Source organism: Cydia splendana, chromosome 20 (assembly GCF_910591565.1).
Source record: "Cydia splendana chromosome 20, ilCydSple1.2, whole genome shotgun sequence".
NCBI lineage: Eukaryota > Metazoa > Arthropoda > Insecta > Lepidoptera > Tortricidae > Cydia > Cydia splendana.
In genome coordinates this window covers 5,835,323-5,858,546 of record NC_085979.1, presented here as the reverse complement: position 1 = coordinate 5,858,546, position 23,224 = coordinate 5,835,323, and the positions used below count along the sequence as shown (strand labels likewise).

Genomic DNA, 23,224 nt, shown 5'->3' with positions numbered 1-23,224 from the left:
GAAAAAATTTATATATATGGATAAATGATTTTATTATTTTTATATCATTTTGACCCATGTTCATTTACTGATACCTATGTGTTAAAATTGTTAAATATGAAACGGTGTCGTCAACGCCATCTAGCCGACCATAGGCCAAAGGTGTGTGCGCCATCTATCCGAGAATGACTTTTTCTTGATTTCCGTGGCAATTTCGTAGTTACCTAGAAACCCTTACAGTTTCGCCACAGTATAATAAATAGTACTAACGTACAGTATGGACACTCCCTGCCTCCCGTTGAAAGTGCCGCCCACCCGCTCTCGGTTACCTCCAGGGACAGGAACCGGGTACCTTAACCGGGGTTTTTCATAGGGTTATTTTAGAGGTGTTTATAAAAACCCCTACCATAACGGTAACCGCTTAATAAGGTAACACTTTGATTCGGTAACCGTATCAGATCGAGTTAACCTCTGTTACCGGTAACCGAAATAAAAACCCAGTCTATTCAGTTACCTCATTATGAGGTTTTTGACCAGTTCAAACGATTGTAATCTTTACGCACACTTAAATTCAACTTATTATTGAATAAGCACAAACAAGTTTTTTTGCCTTTCCTTTGTTTATCTTTATACCTACTTGTGTGGTGTGTTCTTATTATAAATATTGTTATATTATAACTAAAATAATAATACAGTATAATGAGTAACATAAAAAGATTAAAAACTAAATTTAAAAACTAAAATTAAAAACTACCTAAAATTAAAAACTAACTAAAATTAAAAACTACCTAAAATTAAAAACTAAACTAATCTAAACTAAAGTTAATCTAAAAAAGGCCCCCGCGGCATTGTGCCAAAGATGCTGGCAGCATTCCCTCGCTGAATGGCAATACTAATGCGTTGCGAGAGAAATAATTAAAATAAATATATTAAATAAGTTTAATAAATAAAATAAATAAAATAAATAAAATAAATAAAATAAATAAAATAAATAAAATAAATAAAATAAATAAAATAAATAAAATAAATAAAATAAATAAAATAAATAAAATAAATAAAATAAATAAAATAAATAAAATAAATAAAATAAATAAAATGAATAAAATGAATAAAATGAATAAAATGAATAAAATGAATAAATGAAATAAATGAAATAAATGAAATAAATGAAATAAATGAAATAAATGAAATAAATGCAATAAATGAAATAAATGAAATAAATGAAATAAATGAAATAAATGAAATAAATGAAATAAATGAAATAAATGAAATAAATGAAATAAATGAAATAAATGAAATAAATGAAATAAATGAAATAAATGAAATAAATGAAATAAATGAAATAAATGAAATAAATGAAATAAATGAAATAAATGAAATAAATGAAATAAATGAAATAAATGAAATAAATGAAATAAATGAAATAAATGAAATAAATGAAATAAATGAAATAAATGAAATAAATGAAATAAATGAAATAAATGAAATAAATGAAATAAATGAAATAAATGAAATAAATGAAATAAATGAAATAAATGAAATAAATGAAATAAATGAAATAAATGAAATAAATGAAATAAATGAAATAAATGAAATAAATGAAATAAATGAAATAAATGAAATAAATGAAATAAATGAAATAAATGAAATAAATGAAATAAATGAAATAAATGAAATAAATGAAATAAATGAAATAAATGAAATAAATGAAATAAATGAAATAAATGAAATAAATGAAATAAATGAAATAAATGAAATAAATGAAATAAATGAAATAAATGAAATAAATGAAATAAATGAAATAAATGAAATAAATGAAATAAATGAAATAAATGAAATAAATGAAATAAATGAAATAAATGAAATAAATGAAATAAATGAAATAAATGAAATAAATGAAATAAATGAAATAAATGAAATAAATGAAATAAATGAAATAAATGAAATAAATGAAATAAATGAAATAAATGAAATAAATGAAATAAATGAAATAAATGAAATAAATGAAATAAATGAAATAAATGAAATAAATGAAATAAATGAAATAAATGAAATAAATGAAATAAATGAAATAAATGAAATAAATGAAATAAATGAAATAAATGAAATAAATGAAATAAATGAAATAAATGAAATAAATGAAATAAATGAAATAAATGAAATAAATGAAATAAATGAAATAAATGAAATAAATGAAATAAATGAAATAAATGAAATAAATGAAATAAATGAAATAAATGAAATAAATGAAATAAATGAAATAAATGAAATAAATGAAATAAATGAAATAAATGAAATAAATGTAATAAATGAAATAAATGAAATAAATGAAATAAATGAAATAAATGAAATAAATGAAATAAATGAAATAAATGAAATAAATGAAATAAATGAAATAAATGAAATAAATGAAATAAAATAATTAAATTAAATTAATTAAATTAATTAAACAAATATAACAAATTAAACTAATTAAATAAATTAAATAAAATAAAAAATATAAATAAATTCAACAAATTCAATAAATTAAATCAATTAAATAAATAAATTAAATTAAATTAATTTAATAAGTAAAATCAATAAAATCAACAAAATATAAATAAAGTAAATAAAATAAACAATTTTTTTAGTATTTTTTTTTAGTTCTGACGGCACATCACTAAAACTACTTTAATGTAGCAAACCAGTAAGCAACCGATAATAAAGGTTACCATAACTGAATGAAAACCTGTTAAAAACCCTTAACAAAAACCCTATCGCGATGGGGTTTTGAGATTAACTCGGTTAAAGGTTAGGGTTACCGTTTCAATAAGGTTACCATTACAATCAGGTAACAGTATGATAGGGTTACCGAATGATACGGTAACCGAATCGATTGGGTTACCGAATTGATAGGATTAAGCGTAAAGAGGGGTTTTCCGGTCCTTGGTTACCTCTCAGTTACCGGCTGGCAAGGACGCGACGACGCGGTGCGCAGAGCGGAGGCCACGTAAAATATTAAACAAATATTTACAAATCCTTTTGTAATGGGCGTGTGTTGTGCTGTGTACGGTTGTTTAAGCTCTATAAACGACAAAACTAAAAGAAAGTTCCACAGATTCCCATTGTATGAATCAAGGCAAGTACATACCCAGTTATTTTTAAAGTGTTTTATGTTTTAGTAGAATACCAACTTACAATAGGTACTTATGTTTAGTATTTCTTTTACCCTATCTGTTTTAGACCTAAACCTATCAGATCACACTGAAAACAACACAATATCTATATGAACAAAAAATCATGTTTTCAACTTACGTAATATTTTGGTGGCCTGAATTTCCTTACAAAAATTTTGTTACTTCGTTTATACTGATTCAAAATAGGAAACTATTGTATAAATCGAGCGTAGATACCCACCTTACAGCATAATATGATTCTCATATCTTCCTAATTCGCGCAATGAGTTTTGGGTCATTGAGGTCATCGAACTTGTCAACAAAATGGCGGGAACCCTAGCACGTCTTATCTCACTCACACAAGCATGTTACGCGTTCACCTACACGAGCTTAGACTGTGTGCGTAGGAACGCGTTTGTTTCATACATTTGATCGCCAGTGTCCGGGGTGTGGTTTCGCTATGTCCGTCTGGCTTTCCGCGGCTATACTCCGTGATCGTTAGTGGTAGAAAGCTGCAATTTGGCATGGATACATTAAAACTAAAAAAAAAAATTTTTTTAGGGTGCCTCCCTTATGGAATGATGTTTTTGGATTTTTTTTTTTGCTTGGACCATATAGTGTGGAGTATCGAATACGGGTCTTAACAAACCATTTTTTGATTAAGTTTATATTTTCGGAAATAATAGCTCCGAAAGAAATATAATATGTGTCTAACCCCCCCCCCCCCCCCCTTTAACTTTTTGAACCATGTGTGAAACATAAGTTTAATAAATACTTTCAATGAAAACTAAAGCGATCATTATCGGTCCAGCCGTTATTGTGTTATTTCAAAAAATCTTCTTAGTAAAAACACGTACAAATCGCTGCGCTGCGAAAGGTACTTAGTCCGTTATGCTTGTAATGTACATATGATACTTACTAATAGCCCCCGTTTGGCTTGTTCTGATAAAATGGTAACTACGAAACCCTACACTGAGTATGGCCCGACATGCTCTTGGCCGATTTTTTTTTAACTTTAGTTACTGTAATACACTGCTATTATATTGCACACCACTGCAGGTAGGTACAACCCGCTATCACAATACGGTATTTGACAATTTTTTATGAATGGTATCAATCGGTCAGGTTTGTTTTGAAGATCAAATGTCTGTATGGGACCCATTGTCTTAAAGCAATACAAAAGTCACAAATGATGGTCAAAGTCTGGCACCCGCACTTTACTGACGAAACGCTTCTAACAAAATGGCAATACATCGTGACGTCACCATGTAACGTTTGAGGCCGTTTCGATGTATGGAAAACAAGGAAGTTGCGATTTTGTCGGTGAAATATTGCGTTTACGTATATTGTTCCCTTACAATATTTTTTTAAATAAAATGTAAGGAATCGAATAGTACCATTATTTTTTTCCTATTTGGAAGTTGCCAAAAATATATTTTTAAACTTTGAGGTCTTGTATTTGATTATTATTGTTATACATATTTATTAAGTTTCCAATTTATTGTAATAAATTGCTCATTCTCTGTCAACAACCCTATTCGGGTACGGATCCCTAAAAATGTTATGCTAAACGGGTATGTATATTAACATCAAATAAAGTAATTATACCTACGCGTTTATGCAAAACTACGTAATTTAAAAACAATCTATCAAACAAATATAATTTGCCTTCAGTTTGCGATTGATAGTCATGTTAGGTATTGAATGTACCATCGTCCACACTGTTAACTGAACATAAACCTTATTATAAAAAGCATAAGGTCCACCGATGGATAGTTAAGTGTTGCTGTCTGTACGTCCTTGTAGTTAATAACCATATATTATCCTATGATTGAGCGGCGAGTTTTAAATATAGACTTTATTTTTTTGCTATTTAGGTCGGATATCAAATGCATTAAAAATATCGGCGAAAAATTAAATAGTTTTTTAATTACCTGTATAAGGCACTTGTCCCACCAAGAACGAGTAAGCGATTAACTATCGGCGATTTTCTCGCCCAAGAAACGAACAAAAGATTAGGATCCTGTATTAGTAAAAGAGACACATATATTAATAGTTCATCGCTGGCTGTTCACACTGCCGGCGAGAACACTCGCTCTACTAGTTTGTCGCCGCGATAAGATAAAACTAGCTCAGCGGTACTCGCTCGGCGATGCTCGCTTCGTAGTTAGAACTCAAGCTGCGAGACCAATCAGTCTGCGTGTTCGGCTACGCTGCACCGCCCGAGCGAGTGACGCGAGTAATAGCCCGTCGCACTCGAACACTCGCCTATAGCCGAGCGACAAAACTATTGGAGCTAACACTCGCTTCTCGCCGCTCGCCCACTCGTTTCTAGTTTATCGTTCTACTCGCTTATCGCTCATCGTCGGCGGTGGGACAAGTGCCGGTGTCTATATCGGCTGAAGATATTCAAGGCTATAAGTTTTTTCTATGTAATCAGTGTTATATGTGAAGCGCTGATGGCCTAGCGGTAAGACTCTTACCCTAAGAGCGTGCGACTTTCAATCTGGAGGTCGCGGGTTCGAACCGCGGCTCGTACCAATGGGTTTTTCGGGACTTATGTACGAAATATCTTTTGATATTTACCAGTCGCTTTTCGGCGAAGGAAAACATCGCGAGGAAACCGGACTAATCGCAATAAAGCCTAGTTTCCCCTCTGGGTTGGAAGGTCAGATGGCAGCTGCTTTCGTAAAAACTAGTGCCTACGTCAAATTATGGGATTAAATATCAAGCGGACCCCAGGTTCCCATGAGCCGTAGCAAAATACCGGGATAACGCGAGGAAGAGGCAGAAGATTACATTGGGTGAATCAACAATTTTTGTTTTGTGTGTGTGTGTGTGTGTGTGTGTGTGTGTGTGTGTGTGTGTGTGTGTTATTTTTGTTGTTTTGTTGTGTTTAATATTCGTGAAAGTTTAAATCAGTGTCATCTGTCCCGTTAGCCAGGCGACAATAATAGCACAGTTGGTGAAAAACTATTGTACCATCGCACACACCTTATGCCTTTCGTAATAAGGTCCACCGATGTACATTTAGGAGTGTTGCTGATTGTACAGTACCAAGTTGTACCTACTCATATTTTCAGAACTAATGTTACCTATTTAGTTTACTTGAATTGTGCGAATAAATAAATATAATTCTAATTTTAGCAACTTTAAGGTGGCCAGCTATTAGAAGGTGGCCAGTAATAGACGGTTTACTCTATAAAAAAAATAGGAAAAAATATTCTATAGATGGTCAAGCAAATCTTGTCAGTAGAAAAAGGCGCGAAATTCAAATTTTCTATGAGACGATATCCCTTCGCGCCTACATTTTTCAAATTTGCCGTTTTTTCTACTGACAAGATCTGCTTGGCCATCTATATTTATTATATCGTTTAATTTATTGCTGGTATTACAGGGCTCATTGTATATGTACTTAATCGTCTATATTATAAACGATAATCTATAAAATAATAGATTAATTGGTCTGTAATAATTACATGAAACAAGGTAATAAAATAGTGAAATAACCGCATTAAAATTTACTCACGAATAAATCTTAAGATTTTAATCAGTGCTTATTTATTGCAATTTATGCTGTAATTAATCATCATCATCATCATCCTCATAAGCCGAAACGCGGTCGCGGCTGGACCACAGAATAAATAATAGTACCAGGTACAGAAGACTCACTCTCTGACAAAACGGGCCTGTGACGATCAGGACAGATATGGCCGCTAGGTGGCGACAGCGCCACGCGCGGCTTATGGCTAGCCACCAAAATTGGTGTGGAACGGATGTACTTTTAGCTACGTAGCAAAGCGACAAAATCGCGGAGTCGCGGAACGCCTGGTCGCGGCTAAACGAAGGCCTGCTAGGATTCCACAATAACTTTTGGCTCTATAGAATCTCTAGATCATTCTTGGGTCTAAATTAACAAAGATTAATGGCCTGATTCTAATTTTAATAAACTTCAAAAATTGGATCCGATCCATATCGTATCGAGATCTAATTTTTGACCTTTATTAAAATTAGAATCAGGTCTTAACGCCGCGGTCTGGACGCAAGCGGTTAAGCGCAATGTATGTATTCAGAATGGCTTTGATTTGCCGCTTGCCGTCCTCGCGGTCGCGTGCGTCCAGACCGGGAGAATAGTATAATAATTTATTTAGAAATGTAGTACGTATTTATAGTCATACTATATGATCATTGTCAAGGGGGCGCTGTTATTCTCATGTATAGCGTGACAATTCAGTTTAGTATAGTATGAAAAAATTGGTTCCAGTGAAATTCCGCAACATGGCGCGTGATCATATATTCCTGGTCAGGCTTGAAGTACCTAATAATAGGGTATTTTCCTACTAGTCAAATCAGTTACTTTTTTAGAACTGTCAAAATGATTTGCTAATATGGAATTTATATGAAACATTACATCGTGACGTCACGGTCAACTCACCTACTTTTTATATTTCTATCCGATTTATTAAATATAACTTCTGTTTAAAAATAACTCCTATCTGTGTTTTCCTAATAATTATTTGGTGCTTTATTTCATGCATGGTGTAAAATTATTTATTTTAAATACATTATAATACCCTATTGCGGTAAATACATACTTATTTCTTCAATTTTTTTTTTTAAATTTAAGCTTGTTCAAAAGCTATTTGGAGGAACTGTCATATTCATATCATAGCATAAAAGAAATAAGTAAATATATAGAGTGCTCACTCCATACATCAGTTTTCTTACCAAAACAGTTTTCGTATTCGACATCTAGCGTCAACTAGCGGATTTATCAGTATTGCTTCTTGACAATAGATGTCGCGAGTGTCACGACTGATGAAAAGTCTAATGCTCAACAATTTTCAGCTAATATCATAAACCGGATTAACCGGAACTCTGTTTTCAACTCCTTCTGCTAGTGATATTAGTTGTGAATAATATTAAGTTACCTTGCGTGATGCGACCTACATACGAAGCCTTTAAAATCGTAAGACGATTTTTTGTATTCTCTAACTATTCTATAAATTAATAACTATGTGGTTACTGATTGGATAGTTAAAAAAGTTAAATTAGATTTACGCTTGAATAAAATTCATTTACGCACATAATTTCTAGACAGATGTTTTAATTAACATTGCAATTATGCCTTAATGGTTTTCTTTCAAACGAGCCTTTGAAGACATCATTAACTAGTTCTTTCGTTTTTTTCTTTATTAATGAGACGTGCCCGGCTACCATGAGTTGGCCCTTGACATTTTCGCTAGCGACTGCGTGAACTCGATCGCATTCCCTCTCGATCACACCAATACATCAGTACGGTTACCATCAGTTTGTCACTGACGTAAACGCCGTCGAGAACGTAATTTACTTTCTATACATCCCGTTTGCACTAATATGCGAGTGCGAGCGAGATGTATAGAAAGTAAATTACGTTCTCGACGGCGTTTATGTCAGTGACAAACTGATGGTAACCGTACAGGACAATGTTATTTCAAGTAGATTAAGTTTATCGATCGAGGGTAGTTGAATTTTGGTACTCCGGTTGACGAAGACTGTTTTAATCTTATCTTATCTTATACCTTTAAACGAGTAATTCTTGTTTAGTTCGGCTCTAGCGATTTCGATAAAATTATCTATATGGGGGTTTTCGGAGGCGAAAAATCGCTCTAACTAAGTCTTATCTCTGGGAAAACGCGCATTTTAGAATTTTATGTGTTTTCCGATTAAAGCTCGGTCTTCCAGATATTAATATATTAAAATCTCAATTTTTTATCTCGAGGCTAAGATGATAGATAGATAAATATTTTATTTGGTACGACCATAGTCTAATAAAACATGGTCTTCCATTCCCAGAGTGACACGGGGCTCCGTCACAACAACATGGCCGCTATATATAGCGCTATCGCATATTATCATATAGCGCTGTCGCATGATGACGTAAGCGCGTGTCAGTTAGGTGACCTAGAAAAGACGGGAATGGAGTACCAGGCGGAGTATATTATTATACCATGGGTACGACAATCTGATGAAACTAAAAAATTATGTACGGAAATCGCCACGTGACTTTTCGTGATTTGACGTGTAAAAGTGCCATTGTGGCCTATTTGCTGAATAAATGTTGAAGTTTGCCAATAAATATTTGTTAGGTACAGTCGCCTGCAATAATATGTTACACAGCGAAGGCCGCAAAAATATGTGACACGCTCTTATGGCTCTACAAATACGATCATGTCAGATATTTATGCGGCCTTCGGGGCTATTCATAAATTACGTCATTTCAAATTAGGGGGGGGGGGTCTGGACATCGGATGACGGTAGCATGAAGTAGGAGGAAATGGGGTCATTTGAAGCATGATTTTTGGATGATTATAGGGGGGGGGGGGGTCAAAAATCGTCAAAAATCGATGACGTAATTTATGGACAGCCCCTTCGTTGTGTAACATATTATTGCAGGTGAATGTAACCTTAAATAACTTTTTGCTTACCGACCCTATGTAACATTTTAATTAACGTATACTGGAAAGGCACCCCTACTAGTCATACTTTTTATCGAAATTTCTGTGTGCATGATTGTCTAATTTGCCCACATATGGATCAATTGGAATAAGTATCTAATAATGCTATTCAAGAATTTAATATACATAGTTTTAAGTTTTGTAATGAATAATATTTTGCGCAACGAAGCGTAAGTACATAAATAGGTATCACACACAATTTTATCCGTAGACACACTTTAACAGCATTTTTGGCCATTACACTGTGCAAGGTATCTACTGAATTAGAAAAAAAAAACTTTTAAGTGTAGCCTAAATCGGTAGGAATAAAATTGTCACCAATACATTTATTTTATTTAGTTCCCTTTTTACGTAAAATAAGTTGTATTTTTTTAAATATAAAATATAAAACACTATTTAAGTGTAGCCCAAATCTTATTTCGGACTGCTATTTATCGACTAAATGAGATTTAATCCCTTAAATTCATCAATCACGCTCCTTTTTACATCAGTATTGATCGATTGGGGACTTTAGCAAAAAGGAGGAAATACTTTTGAAATCAGGTTACCTAATTAATTTTACTTGCTTTACTTGCATGTGGTCTATTCAATTTAAAGTTATACACTACATTTTGTATTAGATTTTGGGATTTTTTTTATATTATTTTAACTCAGAATCACGAGCCCTTTACCTGCTGCTTTGTCTGTACCTACGCTTTTAACTGTATTTAATTTTCTCTTTATTTTTAACTGTTTATTTATATATAATTAATAATAATAATTCCGCCTATATATGTCCCACTGCTGGACACAGGCCTCCTCTCATGCGCGAGAGGGCTTGGGCTATAGTCCCCACGCTAGCCCAATGCGGATTGGGGACTTCACATACACCTTGTTTTTTGACCTTGAATTTCTTCGCAGGTGTATGCATGTTTTTCCACGATGTTTTCCTTCACCGAAAAGCTCTTCTCTTCTTCCTCGCGTTATCCCGGCATTTCGCCACGGCTCATGAGAGCCTGGGGTCCGCTTGACAACTAATCCCATGATTTGACGTAGGCACTAGTTTTTACGAAAGCGACTGCCATCTGACCTTCCAACCCAGAGGGGAAACTAGGCCTTATTGGGATTAGTCCGGTTTCCTCACGATGTTTTCCTTCACCGAAAAGCGACTGGTAAATATCAAATGATATTTCGTACATAAGTTCCGAAAAACTCATTGGTACGAGCCGGGGTTTGAACCCGCGACCTCCGGATTGCAAGTCGCACGCTCTTACCGCTAGGCCACCAGCGCTTCACCGAAAAGCTACAGGTAAATATTAAATGATATTCCGTACATAAGTTCCGAATAACTCATTGGTACGAGCCGGAATTTGAACCCGCGACCTCCGGGATAGAAAGTCGGACGTCATATCCACTCGGCCACCACCGCTTATTTAATAAATAATTAACTTTCTAAATTAATAAAGATATACTTACTCTTTCGATCCTTTTGGGGGGCATTCCACGAGACTGTCGCTTACATAACGCTTTTGCCTTGTATGGCAGCTACCTCAATAAAATACGTGAATCTCGAGAATATACTGCCAATTTGTTAGCCAAGTCATGAAATATTACCTGACCCAATATCGCTTACTCAGCATTTCCAGAAGTAGTAGAAGAATTGCGTTATGTAAGCGACAGTCTCGTGGAATGCCCCTTGGGAAATAATAGCCCCAAAATTTCCATACATTTTTTCGATCTTTCCATTCCGTTACCGTCATACAAAGTGTATGAAAAACGGCAACGGTGAAAATAATGGTTGTTATGTCACTTTGAACTGTTAAAATTGAGGTCACGTCTGTCAGTTTAAGTCTCGGAGTAAATATCTATGGAGTAGAGACGCGCACTAATTTCTATCTGAAAAATTCTGTCGTTTTTGGCGCGGGGGACGAGGTAACGCACACAAATAATGTTAACACTAATGCATTTTTAGCATGCGTCGCTACACACGCACACGACAAAATTATCAAACACTAGCAAAAACTATATTCACACAAGTACAAGAACAAACACAGACAACCCTGTCCGTGAACGAGATGACGTCAGTTCTAAGTAAACCTAGATAGTGCGAGGGACGCGCCGATAATATTGTCGATAAAATTGACAATGAATTTTAATTTCTGATTTTATCAATTATAATAATAATACAATATCAAGTCTTTGTACCAGCATTTTACTAACTTATGATGATTTAGATGTTATTTCTAATAGTTTGTCAATTTGTTTAGGGCGAATCATGCAAGCTGATATAGAATGATTTTTTATTATCAGTTCATTAGTTAATATTTTACATGTTGGTTTACTTCTGAAAGCAATGCAATATACTATCGAGCATGCAGATCTGATGACAGAGATGGAACGCGGCCATAGGATGTCATTTAAGGGATATTGAGTAGGGGATAATTAGTATATATATCGGCGGTAGATCGTAAAATCGGGCATATCGAGATATTCCTAGGCATATCATGAAACGCCGCCATTTAATAATCTGCCTTTTGCATTTTTTGCCACGGCTAGTGCTGCATTCTATGTGGCATTTGGAGCAGAATGCGTAGGTACTAGGTAGGTACTAAAATCATACGCTACCCAAACACGTACTATAAGTAGGCTGTCAAGCCATTTCAATGGTTATCATTTGCTAAAATTAGGACATCCTACTTATTCGATATGCCTAAATGTTGAGGTTTGAACGGTATGGCTGGTGGTCACTAGTCAGATCATGACATGCCGGCGTTTCACGATCTGCTTAGGAATATCACACCTTGAAGTTAGCACGATATGGCTGGTGGTCACTAGGCAGATCATCATCTGCCTAGGAATATCACTCCTTGAGGTTTGTACGATATGGCTGGTGTTCGCTAGGCATCATGACCATCTGTATATTATTCATTATGTTTATATCGATTTTACCGATATTGGTTTTTATGGTGTCCCATCACTAATATTGGTACGGTGATACCAGAGTAATAAATTAAAAGTGCCTATTTATGGAAAGTGACAGCCGTAAATACCTTAAATTAATAAAATATTTGACATGTTAAATAAAAATATATAGCTGGTCAAGCAAATCTTGTTAGTAAAAAAGGCGCGAAATTCAAATTTTCTATGGGACAATATCCCTTCCCGCCTACATTTTTCAATTTTGCCGCCTTTTTCTACTGACAAGATCTGCTTGACCAGCTATATGTAGAAACTAAAGGAAAAATTAATTAAAAAAAAAGAGTCTATCGGTAATTTTACGTTATTTAGGGGTTGTGCACAAATCACGCGAGATGTTTTCGACTACTTTTTGATCCCCCGTCCCCCTTTTCTTTATTCTTATAGATCTATTTATTTCATTAAATAGATTAGGTTGATATGAAACTAAGGTGTTATATAAAAATAATGTGTTACATAAATTATAAATAACAAAAAGCAACGCAAATAGGGCATATTACTGCAATGTTCTGCCGCCAGAGTGTAGCACTAAGCTAGCTAGTAAATTTTCTCTTTTCTCTTTATCGCTCAAATATGCAATAGTGATAGAGAGGTTAGATAACGAAATTTAAATTTTCTTGTTCCGCGGCGGACCCCCTGATTGTGATGGATTGTGGTAGTCGCGCCCCCTACGCAGAGTTTCGCATAATATTTCCTATTAGAAATTCTACTCGTACCTAATTAATATTTAGAAAGTCTTCTTTAGAATTACCCTAAAATAGATCTAATATCATATCACTGGTATCACTGTCAGATTGACAATGTTTTTTAGTTATTTGCAAAGTTAATGCACTATTTGATAATATTTAGTTGTAATAGTACTTACATATGATAAGAAACGTGTTCTTTTTGTAGACTAGACGTTTCCGATCTCATTTTGCACGAGAAAACGCTGCAATTCGGCATTTTCGGCTCCTATCATTCCGCTTAGACTGACGTTTGCTGAATGGCGTATGACGTGTGGCAACTAGTTTTATATAACCTCCTTGACCGGCGGCCGCGATCTTTTTGCAGAGGGGAACGCCTGTTAATGGCCGCTCCATAGATATTTACTCCGAGGTTTAAGTAGGTATACATTATCATCCTTGGAAATTAAATATAGATTTAACAAGGTAGATAAAGAAAGGCACATATTTAACCGGTTAACTAATTAATCGAATTTGGGTAGTTTAAAATAGTAGAAATGGGTACTAAAATTAATAGTTTGGCAACAAAAATGGAGCCTTAAAATATATCAATATGAGTTGTATTTTAATGCCGTTACAGCTCTTGTTTAGTTTTAGGAAGGTACCAAATATTTATTTGGCAACTGAATTATTATATTGGCGACTATTTATGAAGCACATTTAAAAAAAACGGCTATCTATTAATTTAAAGATGAAGTTCTTTTAAAATATTTTGTTTGGTCACTACACGGTCAACCTAACACGCTCCTCCTCGCTTCGCTCGTCGTCGCACCTATCTTTTGACTCTGGCAGAACACAGTGTTAACTATTGAAATAAGTAATTAAAAAATTTAAGACCTAATGGTATAATGGCCATTAGGTGTTTCATGATTAGGAATTTCGACTATAAATAAGTATAGCAAGTATAGTAGGGTATTATTGGTAAATAAATTTGTGGTGTTTTGTGGATTAGGAAATTTGTCAATTTAAAGTACTAGGTATGCATATGTTTAAATTTAAATTATTTAAAAATGGAGTATTTAAAGCTTATGTATATAGGTATCTTAGGTATTCTGTATTATGTACAAAATATATAAACAACCAAATTTTATGATCGCTTTACAATATTACTTGCCAACTTATTATTTTAGACGCCAACCTATTAATTCACGTTCCCTATATTTTTTTTGGGTGGCTTGATTTTGCTGCCAGTTTCTTAATAATATGATGCTTAAATTTGAGGCTAATATAAATTTATTGGTGCTCAAATATTAATACACAGCCAAATTATATTATTATATGCCCAGTGAAAGATCTGTTTAATATTTTAGTTGCCCGGTTAATAATAAGCCATAAAGAAACAACACTGTAGGCCTAAGAGGGTCGGTTTTTTATCATCTGTCATCATGCCTGTCACGTTCTAACAAGTATGTAATTGCGAAAGTGACACATAACGTGACAAGTGATAAAAATGCCACCATGATACCGCCGCTGAACAATGTACTCACCCATGGTATAATAATATACTCCGCTTGGTACTCTCTTCCGACCACGTGACTGACACAAGCCTACGTCATCATGCGACAGCGCTATATAATAATATGGGATAGCGCTATATAAAGGGGCAATGTTATTGTGACGTAGGCTTGTGTCACTCTGGGAAGAGAAGACCATGTTTTATTAGACTATGGTACTCACCTGTGGAATAACAATAATCACAAATAACTAAGTAGGTATTTAAATTGTCAAACACTAAAAAATCTGATTTAGGTTCACTAAAAAACGTTACACACATGAACAATCCTTTAACACCCTTCTCTAAACACAATACAAAACATTTTTTTACACTATAATCTTCTTACCCTGTGATAGTCTTGATATGAAATAAATAACAATTTCATTAATAATGCTTTTGAAGTGAATAACCTTACGTTGATATTAGTATGGACAGGTGTTACTCGTGTAAAACAATATTTTTATTGTTGATATATTATTTACTTGTGACACGAACAACATATAAAGGGCAATGCAACTATAGCAAATGAATACTTTAAAGACAAATGCAGGTAAAAGCCGAAACATACCAAATGCGTGTGCAGAGCGGCGGCTCGGCTCCCTGTTCAGAAACGTCTGTGTAATCCTTGTAACATAAGCCGGGTTATTTACCATACATTAATATTTTCAATCATCGAAACACAAAGTATTTACATACTCCTAAAATTAGTTTAGTAACCAATTTAAATGAAAGTCTATTCGTAAAATTGATTATTCATGTTTTTTTTTTCAATCGGGACAACTTTAACCTTTTAAGGTTTTGACTAGAGTCTGCCCTTGAAAATATAGTATTGTTTCCGTGTGATTTTTTATTACATTTTCATTACAACAAAACGTGTTAAAATTCAATATATAAACTACAATTTTGCGTTAGTCTCCTGTACGGTTACCATCAGTTTGTCACTGACATAAACGCCGTCGAGAACGTAATTTACTTTCTATACATCCCGTTTGCACTAATATGCGAGTGCGAGCGAGATGTATAGAAAGTAAATTACGTTCTCGACGGCGTTTATGTCAGTGACAAACTGATGGTAACCGTACTGTTAAGAATTTCAGTCTTACCTTAAAAGATTGTACGATGTCTTACAATGTTTATGTATATCACAGAACCGTTTTATATATTTAAATGAATGGTTTATCCATAATCCATATTAATATTGACCATATCATACTTGTTATAGTATTACTCGTATATTATAATTACTAATCAATAATGCCAATTCATTAGAAATCGCTTTAAACCTACATCGTCAATTTTAATCACCAATGCATTACGTCAGTTAAAAGGAAAACAAACAAATTATGCTTACTTTGGGCATAATATATATGTATGTTTACAATTATAAAATTTAGTTATTATTCGTTTTGCCACTTAAATTGATGTATAATAACTTATGTAGGTAATACTTTTAGTATTTAAAAAAAGGCTTTGCTTATTGACATATATTTGACCGAAATATTATTTATTAGCACCATCAACATGTAAAAATTGTCAATTTTCTGGCTATTAAACCGCTCCCATACAATGAAATAACCCTTTCCATTTTGTATGTAAAACTTTACTTGCTCTAATTTATTTGTATTACAATTTCTAATAGGTAACGAAAACTAGTACAGTCACCTGCAATAATATGTTAACCCCGCAAAAATATGTGACACGCTCTTATTACTCTATCAGATATAGATAAAATTTACTTTGGTTTTCAAGTAAATTTTATGCTATTTCATAATGTGGTTTTAAAATGAGCGTCACTAGGATTGTATGGATTTTTCTATGGGTCAGCTGTCAGCCAATTTTTTCTGAGTTGAGTTGAGTTCTGCGGCGGTATCACGGTCGCACTTTTATCGCTTGTCACCATGCCTGTCACGTTCTAACAAGTATGTATGTAAGTGCGAAAGCGACGGGCATAGTTACCTTGTCCAGTGATCTTGATATTCCGTTAGACTGCTAAAGGTTTAAAAAACACATATATTTTTTCGTATAACGCTCGAAAGCTTCGTTTTAATTGATATATGGCAACAGTTGATCCGTGTACATTTTCCACGTATTTTTCGTGCTGTAAACTCATATTTTTGTTGGTGTTCGTGGCATTTACGTATCCCCTAGGATTACTTGTGCCCTAGGGCCTAGTAAACCTAGTAAACTAGACTAGGTACAATATAGGGTGTGGTATCGGTACTGAACGAAGCCACCTTAAAATTATTACACGCTTTTAATTAACTTGCGTTGTATGTACCTACCTAACTGTGTTTGTACGGGTTGCAAATCTTGCAAGTTACAGACCCACTTCTCGGTTTCCGACGATGCTGAAAATTTGCATACGTGTATAAGTCAGTTTAATCCCAAAACCTCCCTGGCAACGGGAATGCACTTATTATTTGGCCACCGTGTATAGGCTCTTCAAAATAATAGTAGATTGTTAACCAAGGGATGAAAGGCACTCATTTCTGCCGAGGTAGTTTGGCGCTCGAACGCAGTGAGAGCACCAATAGTCCGAGATTGAAATGATGCCTTTAACCCCAGTTAAACACTCTACTTTTCATTTCGAATACGAGGAAAGTAAAATCCATGTTTTTTGTTAAACATGAGAAAGTAGATATTTTTATCATAAATCTTGAGGGTACTTTCAATTAACAATTTAGGCAAAAGTATCGTTATTTATGAAATGGGGAGATAAATATCAGAATGGAAATTGTATAACAAATCCATTTAAACAAAAATTTCAATTACTTGTCGTAAAAAAAAATAGTCGTACTTGGAACATAAAATTCTCTAGTGCAGAAACGTATCATTTTCTGCACACCTTTTAGAACAACAATGACCCTCTTTCAGAGCATGAGACATGGAAAAACAATTTTCCACATCACCAATCCGAAAAAGGACTTTTTCTTCCCCGCTAGGAGGGATCTAAGTGGCACTTTTCTTCCCTGCTAGGAGGGATCAAAGTAACACTTTTCTGTTCTAGCACACTATTTTAATTTTTTGCACATTATTTTTTAGCTTAAATAATCTATTTAAGCATCCGATTGTGTCAACACTAAGATTTTTTTATATTCCTCATAGTTGATGTGAAAAGCAGTATGTGTCACACGGTATCAAAATTATTTCGTCTTGGGCGTTAACACTTGAATCCCTCGTTACGCTCAGGAGTCAGGATCCATATTGTAGAATCCATCGCTTCATTCAGGATTCAATGTACGCCCTTGACGGAAATATGTATATAATTTTGATCCCTTGTAACACAAACTACTATTGTAGCATTTCTTCTAGACTGAACCGTTGTCTGTTTGTCCCCAGGTGGTCGTCATGGGCAGCAGCACCACATCAGACAAGACCATCAACACGAGCACCGACTCGGCGGCGACCGCCCTCACGTCCGTCACCGGCACCGACGACTCCATGGACGCGGAGCCCGAGGGCGCCGCCAACCTCATCGACTGCCCGCACATACCGCCCATACCGCAGGTGAGATGGAAAAACAATGGGTGTAAAATTACAGTTGGGTGTAAAATTACAAATTGGGTGTAAAATTATACTTGGGTGTAAATTTACACTTGGGTGTTAAATTACACTTGAGTTTTAAATTACACTCGCGTGTTAGAGTAGCCCGTACTGCAGGTGAGTACACAGATCTAGATACTGGAGCAATATCGAGTCGGAGCTCATATAGCGACCACTCCGGGCCACAGTGCTAGCGAGCGAGTACGGTAATGTATGCGCGAAGCGCATATAACGTGCAGAGCAAGAGGCACTAGTGCTGGCTCTGTCATTCTTAAATATATAGCGATTAGAGCGCGAGGCAATCTTAATAGTGTGATAGAGATAGAAAGATGCAGATATAGTAAGAGTGCATCGCGCTCTTAGTGCTATTTAGAGAGACAGGTATAGTGAGAATGAGTGGCATGACGCATCAACACCAGATCAGCTCGATGATACCATAATATTGCATTGTCATCCGATTTATACATGCATGCAAAATTTCAGCTCAATTGGAAACCGGGAAGTGGATGAAATTTAACTTGCAAGATTTTATTACAAACAACGGGACAGGTGAAAGTAAATAAAAGCTTGTAAAAACCAGTCTCTTGGGTGCAAAATTACATTTGGGTGTTAAATTACACTTAGGTGTTAAATTACACTTAGGTGTTAATTTCACTTGAGTTTTAAATTACACATGGGTGTTAAAATAGCCTATACCGCTCAATTGTCTTATGTTTATGTAGCTGAGGTGATCTTATACCTACGTATTATATGTAGTATAAAATTAGTAGTTATACAGTTTACGAGAGTACTTACTTCTTACTTGAATTACTGTTCACTTTCACTAATAATTGGAAATACACCTTAAGTCAATGCACAACACAAGTTTTAAATAAGTGTAAGATGCAATGGGATAACTTCGGATGCGGGATAACTCGGGATAAGTAACTTAAAAAATTGCTAATGTCACCTAACTAAAAGCAGGAACAGTAAGCAAGATGCCTTAGTAAGCGTTGCAGTAGCGTAAGCGTTTCCAAAGTACTAAGTGCTTTTGGTTTAATAGATACTAGCGACCCGCCCCGGCTTCGCACGGGTTACACAAAACCTTAATTATTTCAAATTATGCACCTAAACCTTCCTCAAGAATCACTCTATTGATAGGTGAAAATCGCGTGAAAATCCGTTGAGTAGTTTTCTAATTTATCGCGAACATACATATACTCACACAGACGCGGCGGGGCACTTTGTGTTTTAAGGTGTAGTGATTAGCGATTTAAAAAAATATCCCGCTTTCGAAGTTACCCCAATGTACTTTAACTAACAAATTTGTTTTTCGAAAAATAGTAAATTTGTAAAAAAAATCTGACATTGCCCACCTCCGTATGTGGTACTTGTGACACTAACTAAGAAACAACTACAAATAATTAGAGATGCAACGGATACTTGTTTGGCCGGATACCGGATGTTCGGTCTGACCATCGGCCGAATATTCGGTATCCGGCCGCCGAATCTTCGGCCGATTTTTTTGTGCGCATTGTGCAGGTTTTGACCTGTTTCGTGGTGAACGTTGGGGCGGACTCATTTCTAGTCTAGGTTCGAAATGAGTACCTACGCGTGCAAGTGAGTGGATGTTTAAATTGTTTTGAAATAATAAACGAGTACGATATGACCGTGATTGTTTCTTAAATCCAATTTGTTTACTCCGAAATCAAGCAAAATTACTATCCGGCCGGATAGGCTGGATACCGGATAGTAACCGAATATCCGGTGCATCTCTACAAATAATACAAAATAATTTTATTCAGATTGCGTGCAGCGAACCATTTTATAATTTTATACAATTTATACTAAACTGCATGACATTCAGCTTACAATAAAATTACCTGTACCTAAATTATGTATCATTATTAGCAAAGTATTATTGATTTATCTATTATTATACAATTATATCTTCAGTACTCGTATTATAAGAATTTAATTATAGAGCTAACTGAACAATGGAAATGATGTTGATTTTTGTAAGGATCGTTCCATAATAATTATGTATTTACTAGTATTTAGTACCCCACACCCACACTTAGGGTTTGCACGACGAATCTGAAATGTATGGGAAGATCCGCGGATCCGGATCCAGATCCGGATAATTTCATACATTTCGGATCCGGATTGCAAACCCCACCCACACTGTTAACTGTACATTGGTGGACTTTATGCCTTTTGTAATGAATGAATGAAAATCTTTATTCCAGGCAACTAGTGGCCCATACATAAATACCTTAAAACTAGCATACATATTACAAAAATATATTTTAAAACTAAAAACTACAAAACACATCATGTTTGCGATGTATTACGCAACCCCGCAGTGTCAGGAAGCCGGCCGCGGAACCGCCGAAACTTGACACCCTAATAAGGTAATAATAGGTAATAAGGTCCACCTATGTACAGTTGGGAATGTTGCTTTTTGGACCTAGTTTGTAATGTAAAAAAGAAACCTACTCTTATTTATATTACCGTACTATATGGCGCTAATTTACCACCCTAGTGCGGTAACTAGCACTATAGGTACGTGCTTATGTCGAAAACGGCCATATGTTGCCAAACCTTGTACAATACACGTGTGAAAAAAGGTGTGAAAAGGTAATTCGCTCCTACTTTTACCACTTGTATCGTAATGTACTAATTCTCTACACTCCTAAGCCTTACCAAACAAGAAAATTTGGCTGACGAAATTGTAGTCAATATTGTTGAAAGTTCGGTTGATTTGTTATTTCGACGTTTACTCTAGATCTAGACTCTATCCTCCTGGCCCAGCCATACAAATGAAAAGCCATAATTTGCCACAGAAATTTGAACCTTTAGTGCAGGGAATAGAGTTGATTTTGGTTTTGTTTGAAAATCGAACGAAACTAGGACTTTAGATAGGACCTTGGGCCTTAGGAGGCTATTTTTATTCATTCCTTGACGACCGGTCTGGCCTAGTTGGTAGTGACCCTGCCTGCGAAGCCGATGGTCCTGGGTTTGAATCCCAATACCCATTACATTTCATTAAAGTGTCAAAAGGGGCTCTACGTGTTGGCTTCGGCTCCGCGCACGGCTCCCAAAGGTCCGGAACACCATTGTTCCGTGATGGGAAAGACATACATTAATTTCTGCCAACCGTTTCTGCCAACAAACTGTTCTGCAGTTTGGCAGATAAGTGCGATAACTACACTGTAATTTTTTTATGGATTAAATAAATAAAAAAATATATTCTGTTTGTTCCAGGAACCTCCCAGCACAGCTCCTCCCCACTACCACAGAGCACAGGACAGCTCAGAAATACACTCCCCAGCCTATACGAAACCGCAGTCGGCCACAGACATATTAGACTCCCCACGGCCCGGCCCGGCGCGTTTCGTTTTCGACGTGCCTCTACCAGGTACCAGACAGTTTTGGAATAGACTCCCCAGCATAAGTACATATTTATATATTTTATAGAGAAATTTCCATATATACCTAGTGACCTATTTTGATTGTGCTAAGTGTATAATGCTATGTATTTGGTAAAGAAAAACCAAATACATAATACTAAGACGTGCTGCTGTTGGCCCCTTGTTTCGGCTAAGTATCTTTTTTTAATGATATAGGAGGCAAACGAGCAGACGGATCACCTGATGGTAAGCGATTACCGCCGCCCATGGACACCCGCAACACCAGAGGGGTTGCAAGTGCGTTGCCGCCTTTAAGATGGGAGTACGCTCTTTTCTTGAAGGTCGTATCGGTTAGGAAATACCGCTGGCGACAGTTCATTCCACCTAATAATATACCACATAGTAATATCTAATTACTTATAGAAAATAATTGTGTAATTAAGTCAATAAAATCTAATTTTGTAAAACTAAACGCATCTCGAACGTTTCAGAACCTAAAAAAGAAGAGCGAAAGCCAAGACCAGAGAAAAGAAACAAGACCACAGTCCAAGAAACGGCACCGTCAACTTCCATACAAATCCCCTACGACTCCAAAATGGAGACGCCAAAAAGCCCAAAAATCAACCAAACAAAATACGAAACGCATTTCAAATTTGAGCCAGAAAAAAGGAGGGCCAGTGAGAGATTTGAGCCGGACAAAAGAAGGGGGAGTGAGAAATTTGAGCCGGATAAGAGGAGGGGCAGTGAAGCGAGGAAGAAGAAAGATAAGGAGTATTATAAGGATGATGTGGCGAAGTTGAGGAGGCAGTTGGAGGGGACGGAGGTATTCACGACGGCTAGGAGGAGATCGTCAGCGCACCAGCATTCAGTGCCGCCGCCGTCCTCGAGAAGGCAGTCTACAGGTTAGTTTTAATCTAACGGCCCGATTCGAACTTTAAGATACGTCAATTAATAGATCTAGAAACGATATGGATTAGATATGTTATAGTGTCAAATGTGACGTTTCTTCAAACAAAAACGTCACTTTTGACACTGACACATCTAATCCATATCGTTTCTAGATCTATTAATGGACGTATCTTAAAGTTCGAATCGGGCAGTTAATTTGGTTATATTTTACACTGCTACTGGAAGTTACACACTTTTGTGTGTGTGTGTGTGTGTACGTTTTTGCGTGTGTGCGTGTGCGCGTGTGTGCGTGTGTGTGTGTGTGTGTGCGTGTGTGCGTGTGTGCGTGTGTGTGTGTGTGTGTGTGTGTGTGTGTGTGTGTGTGTGTGTGTGTGTGTGTGTGTTCGACATTACTGCGTTTGCAATTTAAGTGTATGACATCAATGGATTTATTCCTAAGACGCGATACGCGACTGGCACGAGCTATATTTTTGACCGAATTAATTACGAGTAGTTGTTTATTATTAGTAAAGTTTTACAGTTTTTCGTTTTTCTTTAATACCTATTGTTTGTAAATGGGTTAAAATAATTGTAC

At 35.3% G+C, this 23,224-nt stretch overlaps 1 protein-coding gene and 1 long non-coding RNA gene across 2 annotated transcripts in view; one reads left to right on the top strand and one right to left on the bottom strand.

The window, feature by feature from the left end:
• Nucleotides 1–23,224, bottom strand: part of LOC134800869 (uncharacterized) — a 417,476-nt gene that overhangs the window by 202,093 nt on the left and 192,159 nt on the right. The gene's annotated exons all lie outside the window — the stretch shown is intronic.
• Nucleotides 1–23,224, top strand: part of LOC134800837 (uncharacterized) — a 242,076-nt gene that overhangs the window by 186,043 nt on the left and 32,809 nt on the right. The window contains exons 5-7 of the mRNA XM_063773393.1: nt 18,146–18,313; nt 21,596–21,749; nt 22,233–22,643. Of these exons, the coding sequence (XP_063629463.1) occupies nt 18,146–18,313; nt 21,596–21,749; nt 22,233–22,643 (733 nt within the window). The remainder of the gene's footprint in view (nt 1–18,145; nt 18,314–21,595; nt 21,750–22,232; nt 22,644–23,224) is intronic.